We start from the raw sequence: 24,032 nt of genomic DNA on the forward strand, positions 1-24,032 counted from the left end.
TACTGCATCTTATCCGGCCGTAACTATGAAAACGCCAGGTGACTTGTTCTGTAACCCTTGCCATCATATCCCCATCCCATCCTACCTCTCGCTAAAGTCCGTAAAGTGCATGGCAGTCCCTGGCAAATGAATACATCTGTAAACTAAAAATCCCCCCAGCCATTGAATGTCTAGGAGGATAATTTGCACAGGAGGACAAAGGCGAGGGTATATTAAATGAATAGCAAGAATTATCGTTTTTCATGACGATCTGAGTTGCGGTTGGCTTTTGTCTGAAAAATTTCTGGTGTGTTTCAAGAAGGGCGGGTTGGTATTATTCGGAATTGAAAAATATGTGACATGATTTCGTTTTTTAGTGACCAGCTCTCCTCGACTCAGCGATGATCTTCTGCATATCGTCGACCTTCCGCTTGGCACGACCGAGAGTACCGAGCTATTGTAAAAAAAAAAAGAGTTAGCTATGTCGTCCACCGATATCAAATTCCTTCTCACGGCAATTCCGTTTTTTTTTTTTTTTTTAGGCGATTCCGTAAAATCTGGTAACTTTGCTGGAGCATCTTACTCTCTTCTTAGCGAGCTTCCTGGCACGCTTATCCTGGGAGTTCCTCAACAATTCAATGACACGGCGCTCATATGGGGCGAGTCCAGAAACCTCCTTGACAATTTCACGGACGAAGGCGGTGCGGCGGGAGAGGGATCCCTTGGTTCTGGAGATACGGGCGCGTCTCTCGATGGCGGTGGTTTTCTATAATATCGCAAAGTCTTAGCCCAGACATGCCCTTCTTATCGTTCTCTTTTGAAGTCTTCCGCAGTTTCAGCAGGGGAAATAACGTACACGGCCCTTGTTCAAGCCAGTGGCGATTCCGGAGCGTTCGTTCGCCATCTCGAGCAGTGATGTCGACGGTTGCTGCGGGGGTGAGGAAGTTGGCGATATTTTCGAAGTCGACGATGTTCAATTGGAACGCTTTTTTTTGAGCGTCTTCTTCTTTTGGGTGGCAGAGGGTTCGCCTGCCGCAGGCTAGCCTCTTTTGAAATGATAAGGGCTTAGGGCTCAGGGCTGCATTTCATCAGCATTGCTTATGTCATAACCTTTTCCCGACTTCCTTTTTCTCGACGTCCAAAGTCAAAGTTGCCAACGACATCCCGTCCAACGTCCATCAATCACTCCAAGGCTGTTTACGTATCCCATGCTGGGTTTCTATGCAAGCTGGCAGAGAGAAATGGCTACTAGCCTGTACTAGGCCTTTTCTGAAATTGTACGGATATTGGATTGTATGTCATTATAATACTAACTATCAAGCCCTTTTAACATGAAGTGAGGCGACCACAAAACAACCTAATTCGGCCACCCTGTTAATGCAGAGAGCTGAGTACCTGGCCATGCCGGTTTTGTTGCAGACACCTACACATTTCATTCAGGTCACCACAGCTAAGACATATTAGGTTAACAACATAAATTCTTGTACATCTACAATATGACTAAGAATACGGAGTACAGAAAAGTACTTTCGTACTCTCGTTCCCTCGCTCTCACTATATCTCCTCCTCCTCTTTCCGCCTTTCCTTGTATTGCTCCTTATCCTAAGCCTTACCCAAAGCCGTATAACACTACAAGAACGAATAGTGAGGTAGAAGCATGGTATGATGAGCAAAGAGAAGAAACAGTGAGCCAGTGCCTCCTACCCTTAGTAAAGATTTAATATAAAGAGGTGCGGTGTGATCGACTAAATCTCACCGTGCTTGCACCCGGACATCTCGCCTACCAATGACATTTCCTGTTGGCTTCGGTTGTTTTCAAAAACGTCGCCTCACAGTTACTTGGAAGGCTTTTGATAGTCAAACAGCTGCCGGTCGTTTAATGTCGAATGCGTTGAAATGATAGGGCCGATAGAAACTGCATCTCCCACTCCAGTGGATTCCTAATTCAGGTATGGATTTCAGCTACGGATGGAGTACCTATCACTCTAAATGCACTACGCACTGTGTATTGGGATTGCCGTTGGCATCATTCCGCTGGGATTGGTGCCTTTCATTCCAGCCTGGATTCCCATGACACCCGACGGGGCAGGAGACTGACTGTAGGACAGGAAGGAAGAAGGACCTCAGCCTTGTCAAAGGCGCAGTGACAAGTCCAAGGGAGACGTTCTGACCTAAAATGAGGTATATTGACGAATCACAATAAACGGACTTTGCTCCAGCTTTTACGAGCAACATGAGATGTATGTGGTGTCTTCTGCATCCGGCAAACGCGTCAATCTGTCCACTCTCCGGATTACGAATACGATATAGATACTCCGTACGTATCGAAGAAATCCAGCTGTTTATGTTGGTGAGATTTTCATATCCAGAGATTTGTTACTGCGCGCCGGGACTTAAATGAGGTCCCGTTGAGCCAGGATGAGCTATTTTCAACACTTCAAGAGTCACGACTTACTCCCGCTCCAGCCAACTAGTACCCTGAAGCCAGTTTTCAACTCGATTCGCACTAAAAACCGCTAGCATTCGAAGATGTGTGTCGTTTGTGGCAATAGAGTAGATACGCCAGCTCCAGCATAGGATCTAACCCTCTACGCCGGTATCCGCACTAGGATTTGAACCACCTCACATGCATTGTGAGCCTAATATTATTATCGCTGCATTCCAATTTTTTCCTACCCCTGCCGAGCTACCGCCATCACATTGTATCTCACATCAGAGGAATGCTCCGCAGCACCAACATAGGCTTGGAATTCGGACTTAGCGGAAGCAGAAGCAAAAAGAGAACGAGAAAAAGACAGAGAGTCAAACCGATTGTAAAGCGACCTATAGAACAACCGAGCTGTCTAGGCCCGCTGACGACCAGCCGTTCAACTGCTCCAGATGGAAAGTCGACGCATCCCTGTCCCGTGAATGTACCTATATACTGCGTACGGAGTACATCTTGACACTATCAGCTACAGGATCAGCACCAGAAGCACAGATTAGCACCCATGTTGGAATTGATGCTTTGACTCGGGGGGGAGGACGGGGTTCTCCACACTAACTAGCAAGAGGATCGCGGAGTCCGCTCCATCCAAACAACAGGCACCAAGTTTAATCATCTGGAAGGGGAGCAAACGTGTTTCCCGGCGTGAGATGGGCTGTCTAATGGGCTGCCGCGTCGCCAGCGTTGCCACTATGGGACGGAGTAACTGCATGTCGGGTATCTGCCTGTACCCGTTGGACCAGGGGGACATGGCTCCTGATGCGGAATATGACCAGTAACAAGATTCATCGCGATCCCGCAGCCTGGTGGCTTGCTCTAGATGCGCCTAGCGTCTTTCTTTTCTTCTTTTCGTTCTCGTCCAAGAGTACGGGGGAAATACACGCTGCTGCTTGTTGTCCCGTTCATCACACCTCGTTTTTCGCCATTTGCATCTGTAGACTTCGTTTGCACACCTTGTATCATCCGCAAGGGTGCCCTTCTTTTTTTTTTTATATTTTTTCCCGTCCTCGGGTTTGTGCTGCCCTTCTCTTGTTTTAGTTCCTCCCGCAAGCCAAGACATCTTACACTGGCTCTTATCAATCTAACTACACATCGACAACCCAACATCCACCGTTCCAGCAACCAAACGAGCGCCATCTGACGCTCGCTGCTCGCGTGGTAAATGTCTTCCCACCTTTCCTTTATCCAGCGTGTCGGCACGAATACTGACCCTCTTATAGAGATAGAGCCATCCATGTCCTAGCAGCACCTCATCATGACCCTCGCAGAGGCCTCCACCGCCAACCCCGATGGCAAGGAGAGCTCCTCCAGTTCTTACAGCGCCGTTGACTTCGAACGGTTCACCGTCAGTGCCCAGGAGAAGCTTGCCGCCGACCTCATGTATCGGCAATTCGAGACTGGCCAAAGTAATGCCATTGAGCGACTGGTAGCGTTGAAAGCAGACTTGCGTGATACAGGCGACGATGTATTCTGGAGAGACCTTATGAAGGAACTGACTAGTATATGCAACGCTCAGTGTGGTTTTGTGGTAGAGGAACTGGCCTCACATGGTAGCATTGAGGAGGATGCTATAGGCCTGTCGTCCTCGACCTCCCACCTCGCACCGATCGTCTACTATAACAATGGTTCGGACGAAATTATCCATCGGAACTACAAACCATGGGCTTGGGACCTGCCTTACCACATCATGGCTAGAGATATGCACAAGTCATTTCTCGTGGCTGACAACCTTGTTTCGCTTGTCGGAGAGTCTGGCATGGCTCATTTCCCCTTTCCTATGGCAGCCTGTCTGGCAGTCCCGCTCTTCGACTCCCGTGTCCCTGTCGCTCGCGTGGGTCTTATGTGGACAACTGTTGGGCTGGAAAAGAGAAATGTTTCTTGGGCGTATCTTGAGATGATACTGCACTCGTTGGAAGACTTAATACTACAGCGAATGGAGGAGAGCGCGACAATTCGCCAGCTCGAGAGCCGTTACTCTCAAGAGAACGAGCGCCAGATAGAGAGAGAAAGAGAAAGAGCTCGGGAGATGGAGCGATCTAGGTGTCGCTCTCAGTCTTCTAATCGCCATCCTACTCCCTACCGACCAGGCGCAGGCCAGCCGACTCTCAAGCTATATGCGCGCAGTATGTCCCATGAGCTACGGACACCCATGCACGGGGTCGTCGGGATGCTCGATATGATTCATGGAACTGTCGCAGACACTATCCAGAGGGCATCGGATGGAGACGAGCATTTGACTGCCGCTATGGTCAAGACCTTCGAAAGTCTCAGGGGTGATATCGAGATGGTTCAAGGTATGATCTCTGCCTTCTTTTTACCTAGTTTTCACGAAATAGTTTCGATTAACTAACAACAATACCAACAGATTCCGCTCGGCGTGCTATAGAAGCTGCGGACAACATCGTCCATGCCTATGACCTTAACATGCAAGTCCCAGACACGCTCGAAAACTCCATAACGGACGACACCCCTTGCCTCTCCCGCCAATTTTCCTCCCATCCTTCAAATGAACTACGACCCATCTTTGGTGCAGGAATCGACGTCTCTATCAACCGCAAACGACCATATGGCGCTAATTCCTCCCGTGGATCTTCCCCCACCCGCCAGCCCAGGTCAGTCAAATCTCCCCGACGTGAACGTTCAAGAACTGCGGAAGTCAGGAGCGTCGTTGAGGAGAGTGATAAGATCGTACATTCAACACCTGCTAGGGGAGATATTCATGATGCCTTTATGGACGCTGTAGCTCCTCCAGATAATGATGCCGATAGCCCTGAAAATCATAGAGGAGAGCAATCAGATAAAGCATCACGTCCCCGCAAACACACCCGGTCTTTGTCCAGAGTAACCCGACCTGTTCCAATCTTCCCGCCTATGGTTCTACATTATACCAAGATAAGGGAACTACTTCGTCTTGTGATTAATGAGTCCTTACATGTTGGCGGCCGTCCCGACTCAACAATCACAATACCTACCGACACTGGAGAACGAATTGAAATCCGTTCCCGTTCCTCGAATGGAACCGCATCAACAAAGCAGATTTCCTGGTCTGTCGACGATTGTGTCCCTGAAACACTATACGTAGACGAAAAGGATCTTGCCAAACTCGTTTCCTGCATTTTCCTGAACGCTCTCAAATTCACAGAATCAGGTTCTATCAATATCACGGCAAAACTGAACCATACGTCACGATATGTCATTATCAATGTCACGGATACCGGTACTGGAATCCCAGAGGCTTTTCTACCCAATCTATTTAAGGCTTTTGCCAGGGAAGATGGATCAACTACCCGCAGTAAAGAAGGACTTGGACTGGGCCTTCTTGTGGCCAAGGGACTATCAAGAAAGCTTGGTGGTGATCTAATATGTGTGCGCTCCTCAACCTCTGGAGAGCTCCAGGGTTCAGAATTTGAGATCCGATTGCCCATTGTTCCAAACGATGTTCTTAGTAGGCCGAGTACACCTAGGACCTGTGCCTCAGTGAATTCCACTGCTAGCACCCATACATGCATAAACACTGTCGGCGAAGTTAATGGTGGTAAAGAGAGCCAACTAGACGGCCATACACGCGAACCAGAGCATCCACAAGATTGCGCAGTACCATCAACAGAGACGCATATACCAGTTCATTCTCGGCCTACAACACCTCAATTACAAACGCAAACACAAGCGCAAACCCGTACCTTCGATGTTGTTCAATCTCCGGTACACAGACCGCCACTACCGGTCTCTCTATCCACGCCTATTATCTCAACCCCAATGTCGACTATCACTCCATTCGACCACCAAAGCCCTTACCTCAACGGCCGCCAGACTCTTGCTGAACGTCACCCACTCACTTTCATGGTCGCAGAAGACAACCTGATCAACCGGAAAATCTTAGTCACAATGCTTGAACGACTAGGCTATACAGATGTATACCAGGCATTCGATGGCCGTGATGCTGTAAGAGTTGTCAAAGAAGTCCTGGAGGGGAACTCCTCCCAATTTGCTGTCGAAGGCAGCACCCCTAATGCCTCACCAAAAACCATCTCGCTTCCGCCCCCGGCTCTTCCCCAACATCAGGACCAATCCCAACCCCATCCCTCCTCCGAGAGCCAAACCCAGTCTCAGAATCAACATCAGCATCAGGCCCAGCCCCAGCCCCAGCCCCAGTCCCAGTCCCAGTCCACGTCGCCTTCCCAATCACCCTCACCATCCCCATCCCCCTGCCAATTCTCGCCTTCTCCTTCGCGTTCCCCTTCTCCGGCTCCTTCTACCGAATCGAAATTTATTGATGTAATCCTCATGGACCTATGGATGCCGGACATGGATGGCTACGAGGCCACAGAACGGATACTCTCCCTAGTCTCTTCATACCGCGAACGAATGGTGAAATATGACCCTGCAAACGTGCCGCCCCCAGGACCTACAGTGCTCGCTGTCAGTGCAGACGTTACTGACGAAGCGCTACGACGAGCTACTAAGGTCGGCATGGAAGGATACATGACAAAACCATATAAGCTGCGAGACTTGGAGAGGTTGTTGGTTGAGTTTTGTGCGCGACAGAGTAAATGGAGGATATAACGGGATCGTGTAATCCCCACCTCCTCTCTCCTTTCCCCTTTTTTTTATCATTATTCTTCTTATTCCCCTAAAACTTATTCTTTTCTTTCTCCCACCTCCTTCTCTACCTCATTCCCTGCTCTTTTTAGGAGACGGCCGTTCACTATAAAACACCCATTTCCGCTCCCTATACTCCGTATGGATGATGATGACTTATGACTTGTCCTTCTTGTTATCCCTTTTCTTTTACATTTAAACTTATCTTATTCCCCATCCACCTAGGTGGTTTTCATTTAATGTCCTGATTGTTGGTATGTGGTCTTTTTGGCCTATGCGGTTTTGGTTTCGGGGGAGATGGTGATGTCTACATATATACCTACTTTCTATTTTTTAATCTAATCTATAAGTATTTATTTAACTATTCTTGGAAATCTTGGGTGTTTCTTGGTTCTGTGGAACTATCCTTCTCCGCATTCTAGTTCGAATCCGGGGATTGCAACTTGGATAGAAACGCTCGACATATTATCTTGAGAAACTCGCCTAGCTGCCTGGAATCGATCGGTCAAGACGCCGACCGAAATGCGGAGAACCGAGCTAAGCGGATAACAAGCATTCCAATCCATGCTCGTATTCGTTGGCCATCGTCTGTTTAACTGCTCAGCAAGTTAGTGAGGTGTTTCAAAAAAAAGATCCGCACCCATGAATAACAAACTAACTAGTTCTACTATTTAACGAAGCTATCCCCGGATATTCATCAACTCCGCAGTCTTCGATAGCATCAATTGGGTCAGAGTGAAAAAGGCTGAAAAGCAACAGAACAAAGATGCAGAAGACATATATTTTGGCGCTAGTTTCTCTACTGGCGAGCTCGCTCGTCGATGCTAGGTCAGCAGTTTTTGATCAGACACCTCTTGACATTGGAGGCAGTGATGACAGCTTCGATAGCACTGCTCGCATCGATCCCAATAGCAACGATTTGCTGAAATCAGAGATGGATAAAGTCATCGCCAGCTCTGAATTGCTTTCCCTGCATCGCGCTCTCGTTGAGATCAAATCTATCTCCGACAATGAACAAGCTGTGGGAGGCTTTCTAATGGACTACCTGTATTCCAAGAACTTTACTGTTGAGAAACAATACGTCGACTATGACGATCCTACCGGCAAACCAATTCGCTCCAACCGCCGCTTCAATATCTATGCCTATCCCGGAAACAGTGCTTCGCCAGGTATTATTTTAACAAGCCACATCGATACCGTCCCTCCATTCATCCCATACTCTTTGAGTCACCCGGAATCTGCCTCTTTCAAGAGGGATGACATCCTCATTTCCGGTCGTGGAACCGTTGACGACAAAGCCTCTGTAGCTTGCCAGGTCATCGCCGCCATGGACCATCTTGAGAAACACCCAGACATTCCAATTGGCCTCTTATTCGTTGTCAGTGAAGAGATAGGCGGCAGGGGCATGTCTACATTCTCCAACTCCCGTCTTAACTCGGGTACCTATCACACCATCATATTTGGTGAACCTACCGAACGTGCTCTCGTAGCTGGCCACAAGGGCATGGTTTCATTTACCATCCGTGTTCACGGGAAGCCTGCTCACTCTGGATACCCCTGGCTAGGGCGCAGCGCCGTATCTGAGATGTTGCCTATTCTGACTGAGGTTGATCGACTTGGCGACATTCCTGTATCACAGGGCGGGTTGCCTTCTAGCGACAAATATGGGCGTACCACGTTGAACATCGGCTTCATGTCTGGCGGCGTTGCAGCGAATGTTGTTGCAGAGGAGGCTGTTGCGAATGTTGCTGTACGTCTCGCAGCTGGTGACCCTGAAGATGCAAAAGATATTATCTTCCGTGCTATTCGCAATGCAGCTACCAAACATAGAAAGGGTGCTACTGTAGTTATCTCTAACGGTCATGGGCTCCCGAAGGGAGACATCGAGGTTATCTTTGGTTTGGAGGCCTACGGCGTTGTCGATATAGACGCGGATGTTGATGGGTTCAACGTCACCACTGTCAACTATGGAACCGATGTCCCACATTGGAAAATCTATGGTGACAACGTCAAGCGATATCTTTATGGTCCCGGTACAATCTTCGTTGCCCATGGCAAGAATGAAGCTTTGACTGTTGGAGAACTAGAGGCTGGCCTGGAAGGATATAAAACCCTGGTTGCCAAAGCTGCTGAAAGAGAGCGTTCTTAAAGCCGGTTCAGCCCAAGTATATATATGAGCCTTTATAGCTGGGATCACGGCTCCTTTGAAAGCTCGTAACACCAGTTGTATTATCTATTTGTTTGTGGATATAAGTGAATATATGAGAAATACAAACGCTTAAGAGTACATCTATAGAAGATATAGGAAATAAATACAACCACAATCAGGGTGGATATCCCATGCCAATAGATGGAGGAAATTTTCATTATTTTAGTCAGTAGCCTTCCATTCAGTTTTTCTCTTCCATCCCGTCTTGAACAGCTTCCCCATCTTGAATCGAGGGAAGATATGTGCTTCCGTATTGAACACTGTTTCTGTAAGTGGAATAAAGTCCTTGTCCGAGAATAGAAGATAGAAGTATTTAAGGGTCTCTGCAAGCCAAAAGCTTTCCATGTTGTCTATCCTTCCCGGGGGTATCGTGTCAGCATTCGATAGTGATGTAAATGCCCGAATGTATGAGCTCTTTGCTGCTGGGGAATTATCGTCAGAGGTAGACTGTTCCGATAAACCATCTTGGTTCTGTTTAGGGATCTCATCCTCTATAACGGCTGTGTGCTTTATGAAGCTCTTGAACATTTCCCAGCCCCATTCACGGTATATCTCGTCTTCTGTTATGCGGTACAGGTAGAAGAGAGATTCGATGGTTTCCGGTCTCTGGAGGTTATGTCGGTCGGAAGGTTTGATGATCACATCTTCTCTCCATGCACTGTTTTTGTCGTCGAGAGGTTCAAGGGGTTTAGAAACAAGGTATATACCTTCTTCTTTGGCCTTTCCTTTCGTTTTCACACCTTTCTCGTCCTCGGATTCACCCTTGGACTTTGAAAATACATCGTCCATCATTCTTGGAGGCTTGTCTATTTCGAAATAAGCGATTTCGGGGGCCAGCCCGGTCTCAGTCGCAAGATAAGTAGCCCAGCATGTCTTTACCAGTTCCTTAGCAAGGATAATTTCGTCTTCCTTCTGGCGGTTCCATCCGGGGTTTTTCCGAGCCTCAGAAAGAGGCAATCCCCCCGTGGCCCCAAGGGCTATTGTGCCAGGCAAAAAGCACACTAAATGGTCCATCTTCGGCATAAGGGGTTCAGTAAGCCCGCTCGGACGCTCTCCCACAATGGTCAATGAAGCATGTTTTGTGTAGGTGATGAGATGTTTGCGGATACCTGCGAGCGCTTGGTTCCACATGTTTTCATATATGGGCTCTTCACCGGATGTTTGTAAAAATTGCTTGATTAGGTACTCTAGAAATTGGTCAGTCCTCTGCTCAAATATTCATGAAGCATGATGAATGAAGCTTCTTACCATAGTACGAATCTCCGCGACTACCTAGTCGGATGTTCTCGCCCATGAATTTACCGGTATCGGCCATGATGAAGATAGGCAGTAGTCCGTCCTGCATCTGATTCCCATCAATGACTTCCATGACCTTCTCCACTTTCTCCCAGTAATGGGTTTCCCCTGTCAATTTAGCCAGATACTTGAATTCAAGCTGCAAACTTCCGGCCTCTGCAGTTGAAGACGCCCCATTATCCGTGTGCGACCGTATGCCCTGGGACGAATTGAGATTAAAGCTTGCAAATGGAATACCAGACGGTGATTCAAACGCGCCCAGCAATCGCTCTGCGAGTCCTGTGGCTTTCTCAATATATAGGTCATCTCCGGGAGCTCCGTCATCATCTTCCGCCAGCGGGGCAAGATCTGGGTATGTTTTAGAGATGTAATGTGCAGATAGGAGGCCTCCCAGCATTCGGATAGTAGTTTCAAAGGTATTAACGTCCTGGTTTTGCTCGTAACGGAGAGAGTTTTGTATCCATTTTCGTGAGTTTTGAACCTGTGTCGTGAGATTCATGAGCATTAAAGTATCAAGGGCGTCAACGATTATCCAACCCATGCCACCTTCGGCCATATTCTTTCCCTTTCTAGCCAGCGGTTCATATATATCCTTTCCTACATGCAGAGTAAGCCATTGGTCAAGGGAACATTGTTCGATAAGCAAGAATACGTAAACTTCATAGACGTGCATTGCCACTTACCCCATGCGTCCTGTTCATATCCTTCCCAGCTGACGAGGAATGCATCCTTCACTCTCTGTTTCCTTTCTTCCCAATCAATTGTCTTGCCCTTCTCTTTTCCTGAAACTACACCCTTCTCAAATTCCTGCATCCATTTCCACATATCTCCACCCTTCATCCCTATGGGCCTGACAATACGTGGGTGCCCTGCTCTGCCGCTCAAAAACCACCATAGGCCAACCAAGAATCCAATACATATAGCAACCCATAATGCTTTTTTTCGTTTCCGTCCACCTGAGTATGGTCCGCGAGATTTATAATACGGTTTGTCTTTATACATCGGTAGCTCTCGTGAAGGTGTTATAAAATTCCCTATCCTCTCTGTGAGTTGGATGCCGGACTGTTTGGCGAACTGGCTGTTGGTTGTGGCGGCTCGCCAGTACCCATCCTCTATTTCGCGCTGAGCAGAGTTGAAGGCCGGCACCCGGTTGGGGAGTTGGAAAGACATTTAACCACACCCTCCGCCTGGTCTTCCTTATTTCTTTTTCTTCTTCTGTTTTATTGAACCCCTAGATATGCTCGGCCAGCGTCACACGGAACGCATTCGGATGTTTCTCGAAGGTTTCTCGAAGACGAGAGCACAGAGTAAGCTTTTCGACCTAGCGATAGGGCAAGTGTCAGCAATAGATCACTCAGGGGTTTATTGGTTGTGTCTATACAGGTGTGAGCCCTTCTGCTCTACTGTCAAATGCCATACAGATAGAGGTGAAATGAATTGATGAAGGCTTATAGAGCCATTGGATCTCAAGGCGCGACTAAGGCGTAATCGTCGTAGGCGCGCAATCGGTATGGGCTTCCAGTAGTCATCTAAACAATCCGTATGCCCGGTGATAAACTGAGATATACCTATCCAGCAACCCAAAGAACTGTTGATTTATTCATGATTCTCCATCCGTTCATGCGACCAGCTTTTTGGTGGATGTGGCATAATTGAATGCCTCGGCTTGTTTGCACCGTTTGCAACATCTCTTCTACAACGATTTACTATTACTTTGAAGACAAGAAGGACCGGATGCCATAGTAAGGCGCAATATACTATATAGAGGCAAAATAGGATACGAAATGGTTTACATAGCAAGGGACAGCCATATCAATCGTTCAAGAAGTATGAAAACGCTTTGGTGGTCATAACATGGATATCTACTTCTATAGCTTTTGATACTCCAGCTTTCCTTCGAGCTTCTTTGACTCCGCTACCTTCCTAACAGCCTTGTTAAAGTCGTCTTGGTTGATAGCATCTCTGTAGTCTTTGATGGCGAATAGACCACTAATCCAGTGTTAGAAAGTCTAGGGTCTCATGTATAATGTGGGAAGGGGAATCTTACGCTTCAGTTACCACGTTTCTCAAATCAGCTCCGTTAAGGCCATCACTCATCTTCACAATCGTCTCAAAGTCAATCTCGCCTTCCATGGAAACGCCACTAGCATGGATTTTGAGAACCTCTAGTCGGCCGACTTCGTTTGGCAAGGGAATCTCGATTTTCCTATCTAAGCGACCTGCTCGTAGGAGAGCCGGGTCAAGGGTATCCGGCCGATTGGTGGCCATGATAATCTTCGTTTTACCTAGGTAGTCAAAACCATCCAGTTGGTTGAGAAGTTCCATAAGGGTTCGCTGGATTTCTCGATCGGCAGAGGTTCCCTCAGAGAACCTTCGACCTCCGATAGCATCAATTTCGTCCATGAAAATGATACAGGGTTCATGTTCTTTGGCATAGCCGAACATTTCACGGATAAGACGCGCAGATTCACCAATGTACTTATCAACGATGGCAGATGATACAACTGTTTCACTCGAACATTAGTAACTTGTGAGAAGGAATAGGCGGCCACAAAGGCTTACCCTTCAAGAAATTGGTATCTAACGAGCTAGCAACTGCTCTTGCAAGCAGTGTCTTTCCGGTTCCCGGAGGCCCATACAGTAGTACACCCTTGGGTGGCTTTATACCTACACGCATGAACAGCTCCGGGTTCTTGAGCGGTAGCTCGATGACCTCTCTCAATTCTCTGATCTGATCATTCAGACCACCGATACCGCTGAAGCTGACTTGGCCGGGATCTTCCAAGGACATGTTGTAAACGAGCGGATCGACCTCGCGTGGGAGCATTCGCATGATAGTGAGGGTCGTCATGTCAAGCGCTACTCGGGTTCCTTGCTTTAGTTTTGCCTTGTCAACCTTAGACCGGCAACCAACGACATATCTAGGGCCGGAAGAGGCTTTGACGATAACTAAGATTTCATTAGCAGGAAGCCCAGGGCTTTAGCATAAATCTCAGGGACTTTTGGCTCCGAAGCAAATCTTAGAACGTACATCTCTCTTCGTCAAGCTGCTTCAAGACCTCGCCGATGATCTGGCCAACACTTTGGAGAGCTTTGATGTTATCTTCCGTAACATCGAATTCCTTCTGCAGCCCCTTTATGTCCAGTCGGAGATTCTTCAATTTTGCTTCCCATTCTCGTGACTCCAGAAGACTCTGCTTGTAATCCTCCAAGGCTTTCCGCCGCTCTGGGTCGTCGGAACCGTCCATGTTGACAGTTCCCGGCTGCTGGGAAGGGTTATGTTGAGGCCGTGAACGGGTCGGGGATGTGGCTAGGAATGGAACAAGGCTAGTCAGGTATCAGTTCGGCTGAAAATACAGGCCCGCAGCGACGGTAAGATAGCTCTAATCCTCCTGCTGTTGCGTGCCGGCTCTTTGCTTGCTCACTCGTTGCTGCTTCAACTCCAAAAAGGCGTCAGCAGCTTCATCACTGATTATATAATCCAATATTCAGCTTAGGTAGTTAGTTAGTTGAAAACAGTGCAAACATTAATAATCAAGTTGTGAGATTAAGGTGGTCCCGTGACTTGTAAAATTCTTGGCAGAGCATCCCGCTTCAAAAAGTCCAAAAACGGAAATTTACCTTCCATCAACTCGACATCGGGATCAGTTTTTTACAAGAGTATTTTGGCCAACATACCTACTTCGTATCTACTTATATGAAAAATTTTCTTGTTTTTTACTAGCACAAGCGCTTGATTTACCACTAGCAACTCCTGGTTCCTATTATATTCAATATGAAATGTATTTGCAGCTGGAGAATTTTATATCTACAACCTGCTATGTATATAGTAATGTATATTTGTGCATGCTATATCTAGCCACAGATTGGACGAGTCTCAACTTCTCCCCGAGCAATAAATCAACGATCCCGCTTTTCAAAGCCGTGTTACCACCCATCAACTAGTCAGCAATAACAGTGTCGATGATTACCAGGCAATCTTAGCAATAGGCCCCTTGGGGAATAGCCGCACTATTAACTTTCTAAACTCATCCATGCAGAGGATACCAACCGCCAGCGGAAGTGGTATCAGCCAATGCTCAATAGGCACTGGAGCCGTGTTGAAAAGTTTGTTGATACCAGGTGTCTGGGTGACGAAAACTGCGATTGCCAGCGAAACCAGTATCGCACCTGCAAGCCAAGGGTTTCGACGCTGCTTTCGGATTGGATCTGCCTGCAGAATGGAAAGGCGCTTGTTTCGGATGGACAGTATGTTTCCCCATTGCAGAACCACCAGGGTGACAAAATAGACACACTGTCCAACGTTATTGAAGTTCACGAGTTCGGCTTTCGTATACCCATAGAATCCATCGGTGTATTTTTCATATGCAAACACGAGAGCATGGAATGGAATGCCAGCCTTGCGATACATATATAAGAAGAACATCGCGTGGGCACATATGGTTTCCATCACCCCGATGAACAGGTATGACTGGGCGTATATCTTGAAATTGATCAAGTGGTCCTTCTTGTGATTGCGTGGTGGGAGGCTAAGGAGGTCGAATTCTTCCTTCTCCATTATTAGAGACAGCGAAAGGAATAAATCCGTGAACACGCAGATGATAATCATCAAGAAGGAGCTGAGCGGAAGGGGGACACCGATGAACTGGTTCATAAGCACTGGCCATATCTCTGACCAACTTCCGGCAGGGAGGAGGTAACTGATGAGCTTCTGAAGATTCTGGAAAACAAGACGACCAAGCCGGACAGCTTGAATAATAGAATCGAATTTATCCATCAGCACCAGATCTGCGGCCTCGATGGCAACGTCACTCCCAGAGACGACTGCAATTCCGACATCTGCCGCTCGGAGAGCAGGAGCATCGTTTACACCGTCTCCGGTGACAGCCACGACATTTTCACGGTCCTTGAGCTCCTCGACAATTCGGAGTTTCTGTTCAGGGGTGGTTCGAGCAAAGACAATCTCCTCATATTGACAGACCTTGTCCCAGTCATTTTGAGTGAGAGAGGAAATCTCAGGCCCTTCAACCAGCAAACTCTTGGAGGAAAATGAGGAAGCCAGTTGGTTGTTGTTCTTCATTCCGTTAAGAGAATTATTCTTGCTGTCAAACTCGGAAACACGGTCTGGGTCGGCAGTGCCTGAGAAAATACCAATATCGCGCGCAATTGCAGTTGCCGTCAAGCCGAAGTCTCCTGTAACCATGAAGAATCGGATGCCAGCACGACGACAGGAGGCAATTGTTGACCTTGCTTCTGGACGCGGTGGATCAATAATACCGTACAAGCCGATAACCGTCAGGTCTTTGGTACAGTTCGTCTTGATCTCATCACCAAAGTAGTTGGAGCCAAGTGGCGCTTGAGGAGCATATTGTCGCTGACAGAGAAGAATAACTCTCTCGGCCTTCCGAGATAGCTTTTCCTGGAAAGCAGACAATTGTCGTTTTGCTGCATCGTTTAGTCGCATAACCCTATTTTCCTTTGCAGACCAGTACGAGGTACACATTGGAAGAAGGACATCGGGTGCGCCTTTCACAAAAACTTCGTAACTGGACGGGTCAACCGTGCCGTGCGGTTTATGCATCGTGAGCATCCACTTGCTCTGCGAGTTGAATGGGATTTGAAATACCCTGTCGGTTTGGGAAACAACACTTTTGGATGCCGACGCCCCTTCTGCAAGGCGAAGAATGGCACAATCTGTTGCGTTGCCGTTGATGGTTCTCTCGTTAAGAGGCTGGCTAAGGGTACCAGGCTCGAAGAAGGCGTCGTTGCAGAGAATAGACCCGCGATGGAACTCCGCCAGAGCGCTGCCACGCTTGCCATTGTTAACTTCGTCATTGAATTCCTCGATGGTATACTCCTGGTTGACAAGACCAATCGACTTGACAGTCATCAGGTTCTGAGTCAGTGTTCCAGTTTTGTCAGAGCAGAGGACGTTAACACAGCCAAGGGTCTCGACAGTTGAAAGGCCTTTAGGCAGGATGTTGGCAGACTTCATGCGATGAGCAATCATCATCATTGTGAGAGCGACTCCAACGGGCATACCCTCAGGGATGAAGGCGACCACACATCCTAGAACGTTGTTCAACATGGCCACGACATCCATGAATCCGGCATGTTTAATTCTGATCCAGCCTACCCAGCTAAACAGAAGCAAGGAAGCCAGTACACAAGTTAAACCGACGATAATGCGGACAAAACGGCTGATTTCCTTTTGGATCAACGTCGGCTTCTCTTTGACATTGGTAGTGACCATGGCAATACGTCCCATGAGCGAGCGACCGCCAGTCAAAACGACGACTCCAACCGCACGGCCATTTGTAACACCAGTACCCATGAATGCAATGTTTCGTGTCTCTAGGAAGTTGTGTTCAGTTGCGTCAAGGGCACCTTCTACTTCGTCGGACTCTCCAGTGAGTACCGATCTGTCAAAGCGGACATCACCAGAGCTGGAAATCAACCTCATATCTGCCGGCACCTTGTTACCAGACGAGATGTGAACAATATCACCGGCTACAAGCTCGGTAGCCGGAAGTCGAATGATGTTTCCATCACGAAGTACCTGGGCTTCGGAGGGAAGAAGGTCGAGGATGGAATTCATCACACGGCTGGTTGACCAGTCCTGGAAGGCCGAGAAACCAGCTTGAAGGAAGATGACAATGAGAACCAAAATGGCCATACCCAGGTTCGCCGGAGAGGGAGGGTTGCTAAGGGGCTTCCAGCAGACGAAAAAGATGATCACGCCCACCCACAAGACGGAGCAGAAATCACCAAAGACATATCCGAGGATCTTGCGAAGGTAGTTTGGGCGACGGCGAGGGATTGTGTTCTTTCCATCTCGCTGAAGACGAGCACTAGCGGCCTCGGTGCTGAGACCTTGTTCAGACGAGACGTTAAACTGCTGGCAAAGCCTCTCTCGAGGAAGAAGATGGAAGTCGAACTTCTCGAAGTACTCCTTGTCGGTATGGACGCTTGCACGGCCGGAGCCTCCCTTGACAATCTCGGTGGTGGCATTGCGAGATTCGCTGATTTGAATAGACAGCGTACGGAACTCGATTGGGATACCGGTAAGGGGGTTGCCTCCAGTGCCTCCACGAGCGCTGCTGAAGGAGTGACGGCTTCTGGAGCGCGACCGACGGCGCTCACGCTCACCAGAGGTACGACGGTTTGGACGTTCATCGTCTCCCTTTGGCTGCTGGAACGTGATGCGTCTGGGACCTTCGGAGCCAGTTTTCATGTCAGAATCAACCTGACCATGCTCTCCCTTTTCTACATCGGCCGGCTCTTTGTCGTCACCAGCAGGTGTTTCATCTTGGAGAGGCATTATGCTGAGATAAGAGGGGCTTAAAAATATAAGACCAAGATAACTTTTTGATCGATTTGAATGTTGGGAGGTGATTGAGGTGAGGATTTGAGAAGAGGCTTAAGATTGAAGATGGAGGAGACGGTCGCTCAACTTCCAGGGTCAACGCCGGCCGTATTTATATACACTCAGTTGAGCCTACAGCTCGTGACATCCAGCAGCCGACGAGAGCCAGGAAACAAAACAAAACTGGTTGTGCGAATGAGAAAAGGGACAAGAAAAGAAAATTCTACTCCGTACGTTATGACAGCAAGCCAACACTCCCTCCTCTCGCTTCACGGTTAGGCCAAAGGAAGGCTTATGATGATGGCGAACGGCGTACGGGCCGCCTAATTGAGGATAAGTACGGGCAAAGAGGAAACCAATTTCCCATTCACGAGCAGTCGAGCTCCATTCTCTATGGTTAGGAAGCGAGCTTAGACAGACATGGATGAATTCCGAGCAACGGCAACGGCAACACCTCCTGCTGTGTGGGCGTGCGTATGTGTGCGTGTGGATGCAACACACCGTCCACGGCCCCCATACCCCCCAATCCCGATCCCGACGAGGTTTGATATCGCGAGCTATCAGCTAACTAGCTAGGTGACTAACTAACTAGCCCCTGGCAATAAATGCCTCATACCATGTACGACTCAGCTTCCTATTTTACGATACGGCCTTCGACACTTTGATCATCAAAATATTATTTATATTTTTTTGATATTAACCCTGTGGCTATTCGCTGGATTAAACTAGCCATGTGGGACCCGCAATGGCTTTCCCGCACGCACGGCCCAGTGTTTGAGCATCGTCTCGTGGCGCTTGATCGTGGAAATTGCATGGGTTTGCATGGATCTCGTCGATATCAACACACACCTCTTGACGCCAGTCCCCGTTTTGGTAGTCCCAGCCGGGGGACACAGCCACAACGCAACGTTCACTGGATGTCGACGAGTAGGAATGTTTGAGACGACTTCCGGCGCAAACCTTGATCCCGGCACGCCCAGTTCATCGGGAGAGGAGAAGAGAGCAGAGCCAACATGAGATTACGATGGATTCAGCTCGTGTTACAATGCGCGGCCTGCGCTTGCACTTGCATGATGCCTTCCTTATCTCTGACCCTGACAGGTGACATCACAAGGTCAATCAAACTCACAGAACACGCACAGTCACTTCTTTTGATGCAGCTCGGAGCATTCTCAATCTCAATGTGAGGTGAGAAAAAAAAAAAAAAAAAAAAAAAAAAAAAAAAAAAAAAAAAAAAAAAAAAAAAAAAAGGAAAAAAGGAAAAAAGCCCGACTGAAGGTAAGTTACAGCTAAGTTTTTAGCCTCCGAATGTAAATATTTAAGCATTTTCAGCAGAAGTTCTTCATGAACTTTGATTTCTTTTAGCGGCGCTGTCATTCGCTACGAGTCGGTAAAGAGAAGAAGCTTGAATGGGTGGTGATATTGGTTGCAATCGTGAGAATCCAGAGGACATTCTGGACAAAACGGGCTATTCGCCACCGCCACATCTGGCCATCCTCAGCGCTGAGGAATATATGGTTCAAAGGGACAGCTATCTATCTGTTTGTCAGTGAAAATTGCATGCAACAAAGAAGCCCACCTCAGATTCTGGTCTCCGTTTATCCCTGGAGGTGGCAATTTCGCGCATAATGCAAGATCCGCTGTGGTTAGTGTGACAACCTAGCTAGGAAGAAATGGAAAATTCTGCGTCTCCATGGTAGGATTTTTTTTTTTTTTCAAAAGATATGCATAGAACCAACTGTACTCCGTAACCCTGCTGTGAATAGGCCCGGCTGGGTCCTGGAAGCCATTAGGTAGACCAGCGAGTATAAAACCGTAGTCTGAAGGGCGTGGAGAGACATATATTTATGGCCAGCCGGTTCCATGGTTTTTCTACTTTGCTTGAAAACCACCATAACCATATATTTTTCTGCAGTTTACCAGTCTTCACCTTCCCGACCTCATCATTGTAGAGCAGCATGATAGCCTCCGCCTTATCATGGTCTTTTTAACTCCCTTGCAGGAAGCTGTCAGCTTCGCGTACTCAAGTTAGTATAACTTGAAGACTGCGAAAGGCGATAAAACGCTGGCGTTGCGCCCTTTTGCCTGCGGTCGGACAGTTGTGGGATGACGATGATGACTCATCAAAATTTGTCACATGATATGATTATATAACGAATTTCTATTCATTACTAAGCATTATTAGAGAATACTACATTACGTGATTGATTTTCACGTGGTCTCGGGATATATCGGACCAAGGCCGCCAGGAGCGGGAGGAGCCGGGCTCCCCTCCGCTGTCCCAAAAAGAGTAAGGTGTATATCCACGTGACCCCTCTGAAACCCGCCCATCCCTCTATGTACGAGCCCTCCAGGCGATCATTCGAGAAGAAAAAAAGGCCGTCTAGCAAGGCGAAAAGGTGAAAGGAGAAGAAAGGAACTCCTGCTGTTTCTTTAATACCTCAATTGGGCCCAGACAGCCAGCCGAGACACGCATTGGAGACGCAGGTCAGCATATTAAGTCATCCCATAGAGCCAACTACTACTACTAGTTAGGCCTGCCCCTCCATCTTCCCCCACCAGCAACTTCTCCCCGACATCCCGGCAGGACAAGATATATAAACCACTAAACCGCCCGGACACTGGACAAGCCCGTCATCTTCACCTACAATCACCACTGACCAACCGACTGAACCACTGCAAATACCGCAGACATGGCCATTACCAAGATCCACGCTCGTTCCGTCTACGACTCTCGCGGCAACCCAACCGTTGAGGTCGACGTCGTCACCGAGACTGGCCTCCACCGCGCCATCGTCCCATCTGGAGCTTCCACCGGTTCGTATCACCGATGACCGGCTGTACACTTCTCTCTTCTGCGGCCATTGAAACGCGTGATATGCTAACGGGACCTGCAGGTCAGCACGAGGCTTGCGAGCTCCGTGACGGAGACAAGACCAAGTGGCTTGGAAAGGGTATGAGACGCGCCCTCCCCCCTCTTCTTCCCATTATGCCAATCAATGGCACGGCTAACAAGGCGTAGGTGTCACCAAGGCCGTCGAGAACGTCAATTCGATCATTGGTCCAGCTCTTACTAAGGAGAACATCGATGTAAAGGACCAGTCCAAGGTCGACGAGTTCCTGAACAAGCTCGATGGCTCTGTCAACAAGTCCAAGCTTGGTGCCAACGCCATCCTCGGTGTCAGTTTGGCCATTGCTAAGGCCGGTGCCGCTGAGAAGGGTGTCCCACTGTACGCTCACGTCTCCGACCTTGCCGGCACCAAGAAGCCATACGTCCTTCCAGTGCCTTTCCAGAACGTTCTAAACGGTGGTTCTCACGCTGGTGGCCGTCTCGCTTTCCAGGAGTTCATGATCGTCCCAAGGTATGTGTCATCAGCAAATTAGCTGTTTTTAGAGATAGTATGCTTACCTTGGTAGTGCCGCCCCATCCTTCTCTGAGGCCCTCCGCCAGGGTGCTGAGGTCTACCACAAGCTTAAGTCCCTTGCCAAGACCAAGTACGGCCAGTCTGCTGGTAATGTTGGTGACGAGGGTGGTGTTGCTCCTGACATTCAAACCCCAGAGGAGGCTCTTGACCTCATCACCGAGGCCATTGAGCAGGCTGGTTACACCGGCAAGATCAAGATCGCCCTCGACGTTGCTTCCAGCGAGTTCTACAAGGCCGACGAGAAGAAGTACGACCTTGACTTCAAGAACCCTGAGTCCGACAAGAGCAAGTGGCTCACTTATGAGCAGCTCGCCGACCTCTACAAGGCTCTTGCTGCCAAGTACCCCATTGTCAGCATCGAGGATCCCTTCGCCGAGGACGACTGGGAGGCCTGGAGCTACTTCTTCAAGACCTCTGACTTCCAGATTGTTGGGTATGTGCTTTTTTCTATTTTCCTGTTGACTAGAGGATGAAGACTAACAAGAAAGTAGTGATGACCTGACTGTCACAAACCCCCTCCGCATCAAGAAGGCCATCGAGCTCAAGTCTTGCAACGCCCTCCTGCTCAAGGTCAACCAGATCGGTACTTTGACAGAGTCCATCCAGGCCGCCAAGGACTCCTTTGCTGCCGATTGGGGTGTCATGGTCTCCCACCGCTCCGGCGAGACCGAGGACGTCACCATCGCTGACATCGTCGTCGGCCTGCGCTCCGGCCAGATCAAGACCGGTGCCCCTGCTCGCTCCGAGCGTCTCGCTAAGCTCAACCAGATTCTCAGAATCGAGGAGGAGCTCGGCGACAACGCCGTCTATGCCGGTGAGAAGTTCCGCACTGCCATCAACATCTAAGCGCAGTTTTGCTGCTGCCGATAAGTAAATCGAAACCAACGCCCTGCGCGAGAGCTGTCTACCTATACGCCAGCCCGGCAACAGTAACCATCAGTGACGAACTGGGGGACGTAGTTAAACAAGCAAGCAACCATGCTGCCAACAAAATATATGTATTAGAGAAATGAACCAAAAAATATTACGAGCTAACCTCGCGCTTATTTTACTCCGTAATCTCCGGTATTAGGTTGTTTCTCTTATCTCCAGTCTCCAGGTCCCGGATGACTAATCGTCCACGTGATATCACCCCCGCCAATGACGCTTCGTTGGGCAGAAAAAAAAAGCGACAGAAGAGAGAAAGCAGAAAAAAAAAAAAGAGAACGACAACGAACTTCGCACACACGCGAAACGCACAGGGAAGACAGGGAGCGAGAGAGGACGTTTTAACATCGACCAGGTAGTTACCTTTCAGTTAAGCGTTCGAGAGATCCTCGATTTGCGATATCTAGCGAACAACCAGCCAGTGCGCCAGCAAACTCCCCCACCACAAAACACCCCAGACTCCGTCGACCACCGGTACGACCAGCAGCAGCATTTACCGCCAGCGACCAACGACCACCACGAAATAGAAGAGAGAAAGCGATATCAACTAGAATCAAGAAGAAACAAGCCACAAAAGTCTAGCAATCATGCCGCCGTCAAAGTGGGGTAAGCATCTCTGATCCGTCGGATGTTCCTGAGAGTGTCCATCTTGTCCCTGTTTCCACGCTGTGGCCGTCGTTCGTGGGAAGGGAGAGTTTAGTTACCAGGGTTCCCTCGCGTTGATGCGTTGGCAAGCACATCAGCTACATCATCATACATGAGGCACGAACACCTTGCTTGGTTAAACCTCCGGAAGAGCGGTGAGATTGGGACAAGTGGGATGGACTGGAACTGGCACAGGATGATGACTCTTGAGAAACTGACAGGGGCTGACATATTTCCTTTTTTGTGTTTAGAAGATGAAGAGAGTACGCCTCCATCGTCACCACCACCAGTAGCTGCCGTCGCGCGCCGCAAGTTTGATGACGAGGAAGACAGCGACGATGTATGTGGTTTATTCCTTATCTCGGTGTATTAAGGTAATATCGGCGGACTGACAGGAAATAAACAGGTTCTCGATGACTGGGAGGCTGCCGAGGACAGCGAAGTTGAGCGCGAGAAGGCCCAGAAGGCCGCTGCTGCTAAAGCAAAGGCCGAGGCCGAAGCGTTAGCAAATAAGAAGAGCCGCTCCCAGCGGATAGCCGAGCACCAGGCCGCCGCTGCACGACGACGAGCAGAGGAAGAGTCGGAGGAAGAAAGCGATTCGGAAGAAGACCTGGCCGCCAAGCGTGAGAAGCTACGCCGAACCGAACAAGATGCGGACCTGAAGCACGCCGAAGACCTGTTCGGAGACATCGATCTGAACCGCACCCGCAACCGCACCGCACCCAACAAGAGCGTGATATCAGACGCCAACGATCCCACCAAATCTATCGACCTAGCCTCAATCCCTCTCTTTAAACCCGGCACAAAACCACAGTTCACGGCCCTGACCAATGCCCTCGTGCCACTACTGACAGCCCAGTCCAAGAAGCCAGCATATACCCTCTGGCTGCAGGACTTCACCAAGCAACTGGTCAAGGATCTCCCCAGCCAGGAAATCAAGAAGATTGCCAGTGCCATGACGGCTGCCAGTAACGAGAAGCTCAAGGAAGAAAAGGCCGCTGACAAGAGTGGAAAGAAGACCAAGGCCGCTAAGACCAAGACTAGCCTCGTTGCTACTCGTGGAGCAGACCTGAACGCTTACGATGATGTTGGTGACGACCT

General features: G+C 48.8%; 8 protein-coding genes across 11 annotated transcripts in view; 4 read left to right on the top strand and 4 right to left on the bottom strand.

The window, feature by feature from the left end:
* Positions 1-352: 352 nt before the first annotated feature.
* TERG_01604 (60S ribosomal protein L36) lies at positions 353-883 on the bottom strand (the record flags this gene model as incomplete). Its single annotated transcript, XM_003236830.1, has 3 exons — positions 353-433; positions 563-745; positions 836-883. 3 exons carry the CDS (start codon positions 881-883, stop codon positions 353-355), a joined length of 312 nt encoding a protein of 103 aa, XP_003236878.1.
* A 2,222-nt stretch (positions 884-3,105) lies between these two features.
* TERG_01605 (uncharacterized protein) lies at positions 3,106-7,398 on the top strand. 2 transcript variants are annotated; one of them, XM_003236831.2, is made up of 2 exons: positions 3,106-4,758; positions 4,830-7,398. In XM_003236831.2, exons 1-2 carry the CDS (start codon positions 3,720-3,722, stop codon positions 7,025-7,027), a joined length of 3,237 nt encoding a protein of 1,078 aa, XP_003236879.1. In that variant the 5' UTR covers positions 3,106-3,719; the 3' UTR covers positions 7,028-7,398. The 2 variants fall into 2 exon arrangements, with proteins under 2 accessions (XP_003236879.1, XP_047605464.1); XM_047749317.1 differs by having other exon boundaries at positions 3,106-7,398.
* Positions 7,399-7,829: 431 nt separating this feature from the next.
* On the top strand, positions 7,830-9,212 carry TERG_01606 (uncharacterized protein; the record flags this gene model as incomplete). The annotated part of the gene is made up of 1 exon (XM_003236832.1): positions 7,830-9,212. The coding sequence occupies one exon, from the start codon at positions 7,830-7,832 to the stop codon at positions 9,210-9,212; it is 1,383 nt and encodes a 460-aa protein (XP_003236880.1).
* Positions 9,213-9,434: 222 nt separating this feature from the next.
* TERG_01607 (uncharacterized protein) lies at positions 9,435-11,664 on the bottom strand (the record flags this gene model as incomplete). Its single annotated transcript, XM_047747785.1, has 2 exons — positions 10,521-11,664; positions 9,435-10,459 (listed from the first exon to the last, which is right to left on the bottom strand). Exons 1-2 carry the CDS (start codon positions 11,239-11,241, stop codon positions 9,435-9,437), a joined length of 1,746 nt encoding a protein of 581 aa, XP_047603750.1. The 5' UTR covers positions 11,242-11,664.
* Positions 11,665-12,436: 772 nt separating this feature from the next.
* On the bottom strand, positions 12,437-13,816 carry TERG_01608 (26S protease regulatory subunit 10B; the record flags this gene model as incomplete). Its single annotated transcript, XM_003236834.1, has 4 exons — positions 12,437-12,557; positions 12,616-13,072; positions 13,131-13,517; positions 13,600-13,816. 4 exons carry the CDS (start codon positions 13,814-13,816, stop codon positions 12,437-12,439), a joined length of 1,182 nt encoding a protein of 393 aa, XP_003236882.1.
* A 719-nt stretch (positions 13,817-14,535) lies between these two features.
* On the bottom strand, positions 14,536-17,889 carry TERG_01609 (uncharacterized protein; the record flags this gene model as incomplete). The annotated part of the gene is made up of 1 exon (XM_003236835.1): positions 14,536-17,889. One exon carries the CDS (start codon positions 17,887-17,889, stop codon positions 14,536-14,538), a length of 3,354 nt encoding a protein of 1,117 aa, XP_003236883.1.
* Positions 17,890-19,689: 1,800 nt separating this feature from the next.
* On the top strand, positions 19,690-22,440 carry TERG_01612 (enolase). Of its 3 annotated transcripts, XM_003236838.2 has the most exons (5): positions 19,690-20,751; positions 20,832-20,888; positions 20,957-21,296; positions 21,352-21,792; positions 21,851-22,440. In XM_003236838.2, the coding sequence occupies exons 1-5, from the start codon at positions 20,628-20,630 to the stop codon at positions 22,203-22,205; spliced, it is 1,317 nt and encodes a 438-aa protein (XP_003236886.1). In that variant the 5' UTR covers positions 19,690-20,627; the 3' UTR covers positions 22,206-22,440. The 3 variants fall into 3 exon arrangements, with proteins under 3 accessions (XP_003236886.1, XP_047605465.1, XP_047605466.1); XM_047749318.1 differs by having other exon boundaries at positions 19,690-20,888; XM_047749319.1 differs by having other exon boundaries at positions 21,352-22,440.
* Positions 22,441-23,043: 603 nt separating this feature from the next.
* TERG_01613 (uncharacterized protein) overlaps positions 23,044-24,032 on the top strand; it is a gene marked incomplete at both ends in the record, with an annotated part of 1,119 nt that continues 130 nt past the window's right edge. Inside the window, 2 exons of the mRNA XM_047747786.1 lie at positions 23,044-23,271; positions 23,338-24,030. Coding sequence (XP_047603751.1) covers positions 23,044-23,271; positions 23,338-24,030 — 921 coding nt within the window. The remainder of the gene's footprint in view (positions 23,272-23,337; positions 24,031-24,032) is intronic.

Source organism: Trichophyton rubrum (assembly GCF_000151425.1).
Source record: "Trichophyton rubrum CBS 118892 genomic scaffold supercont2.2, whole genome shotgun sequence".
Taxonomy (NCBI): Eukaryota; Fungi; Ascomycota; class Eurotiomycetes; order Onygenales; family Arthrodermataceae; genus Trichophyton; species Trichophyton rubrum.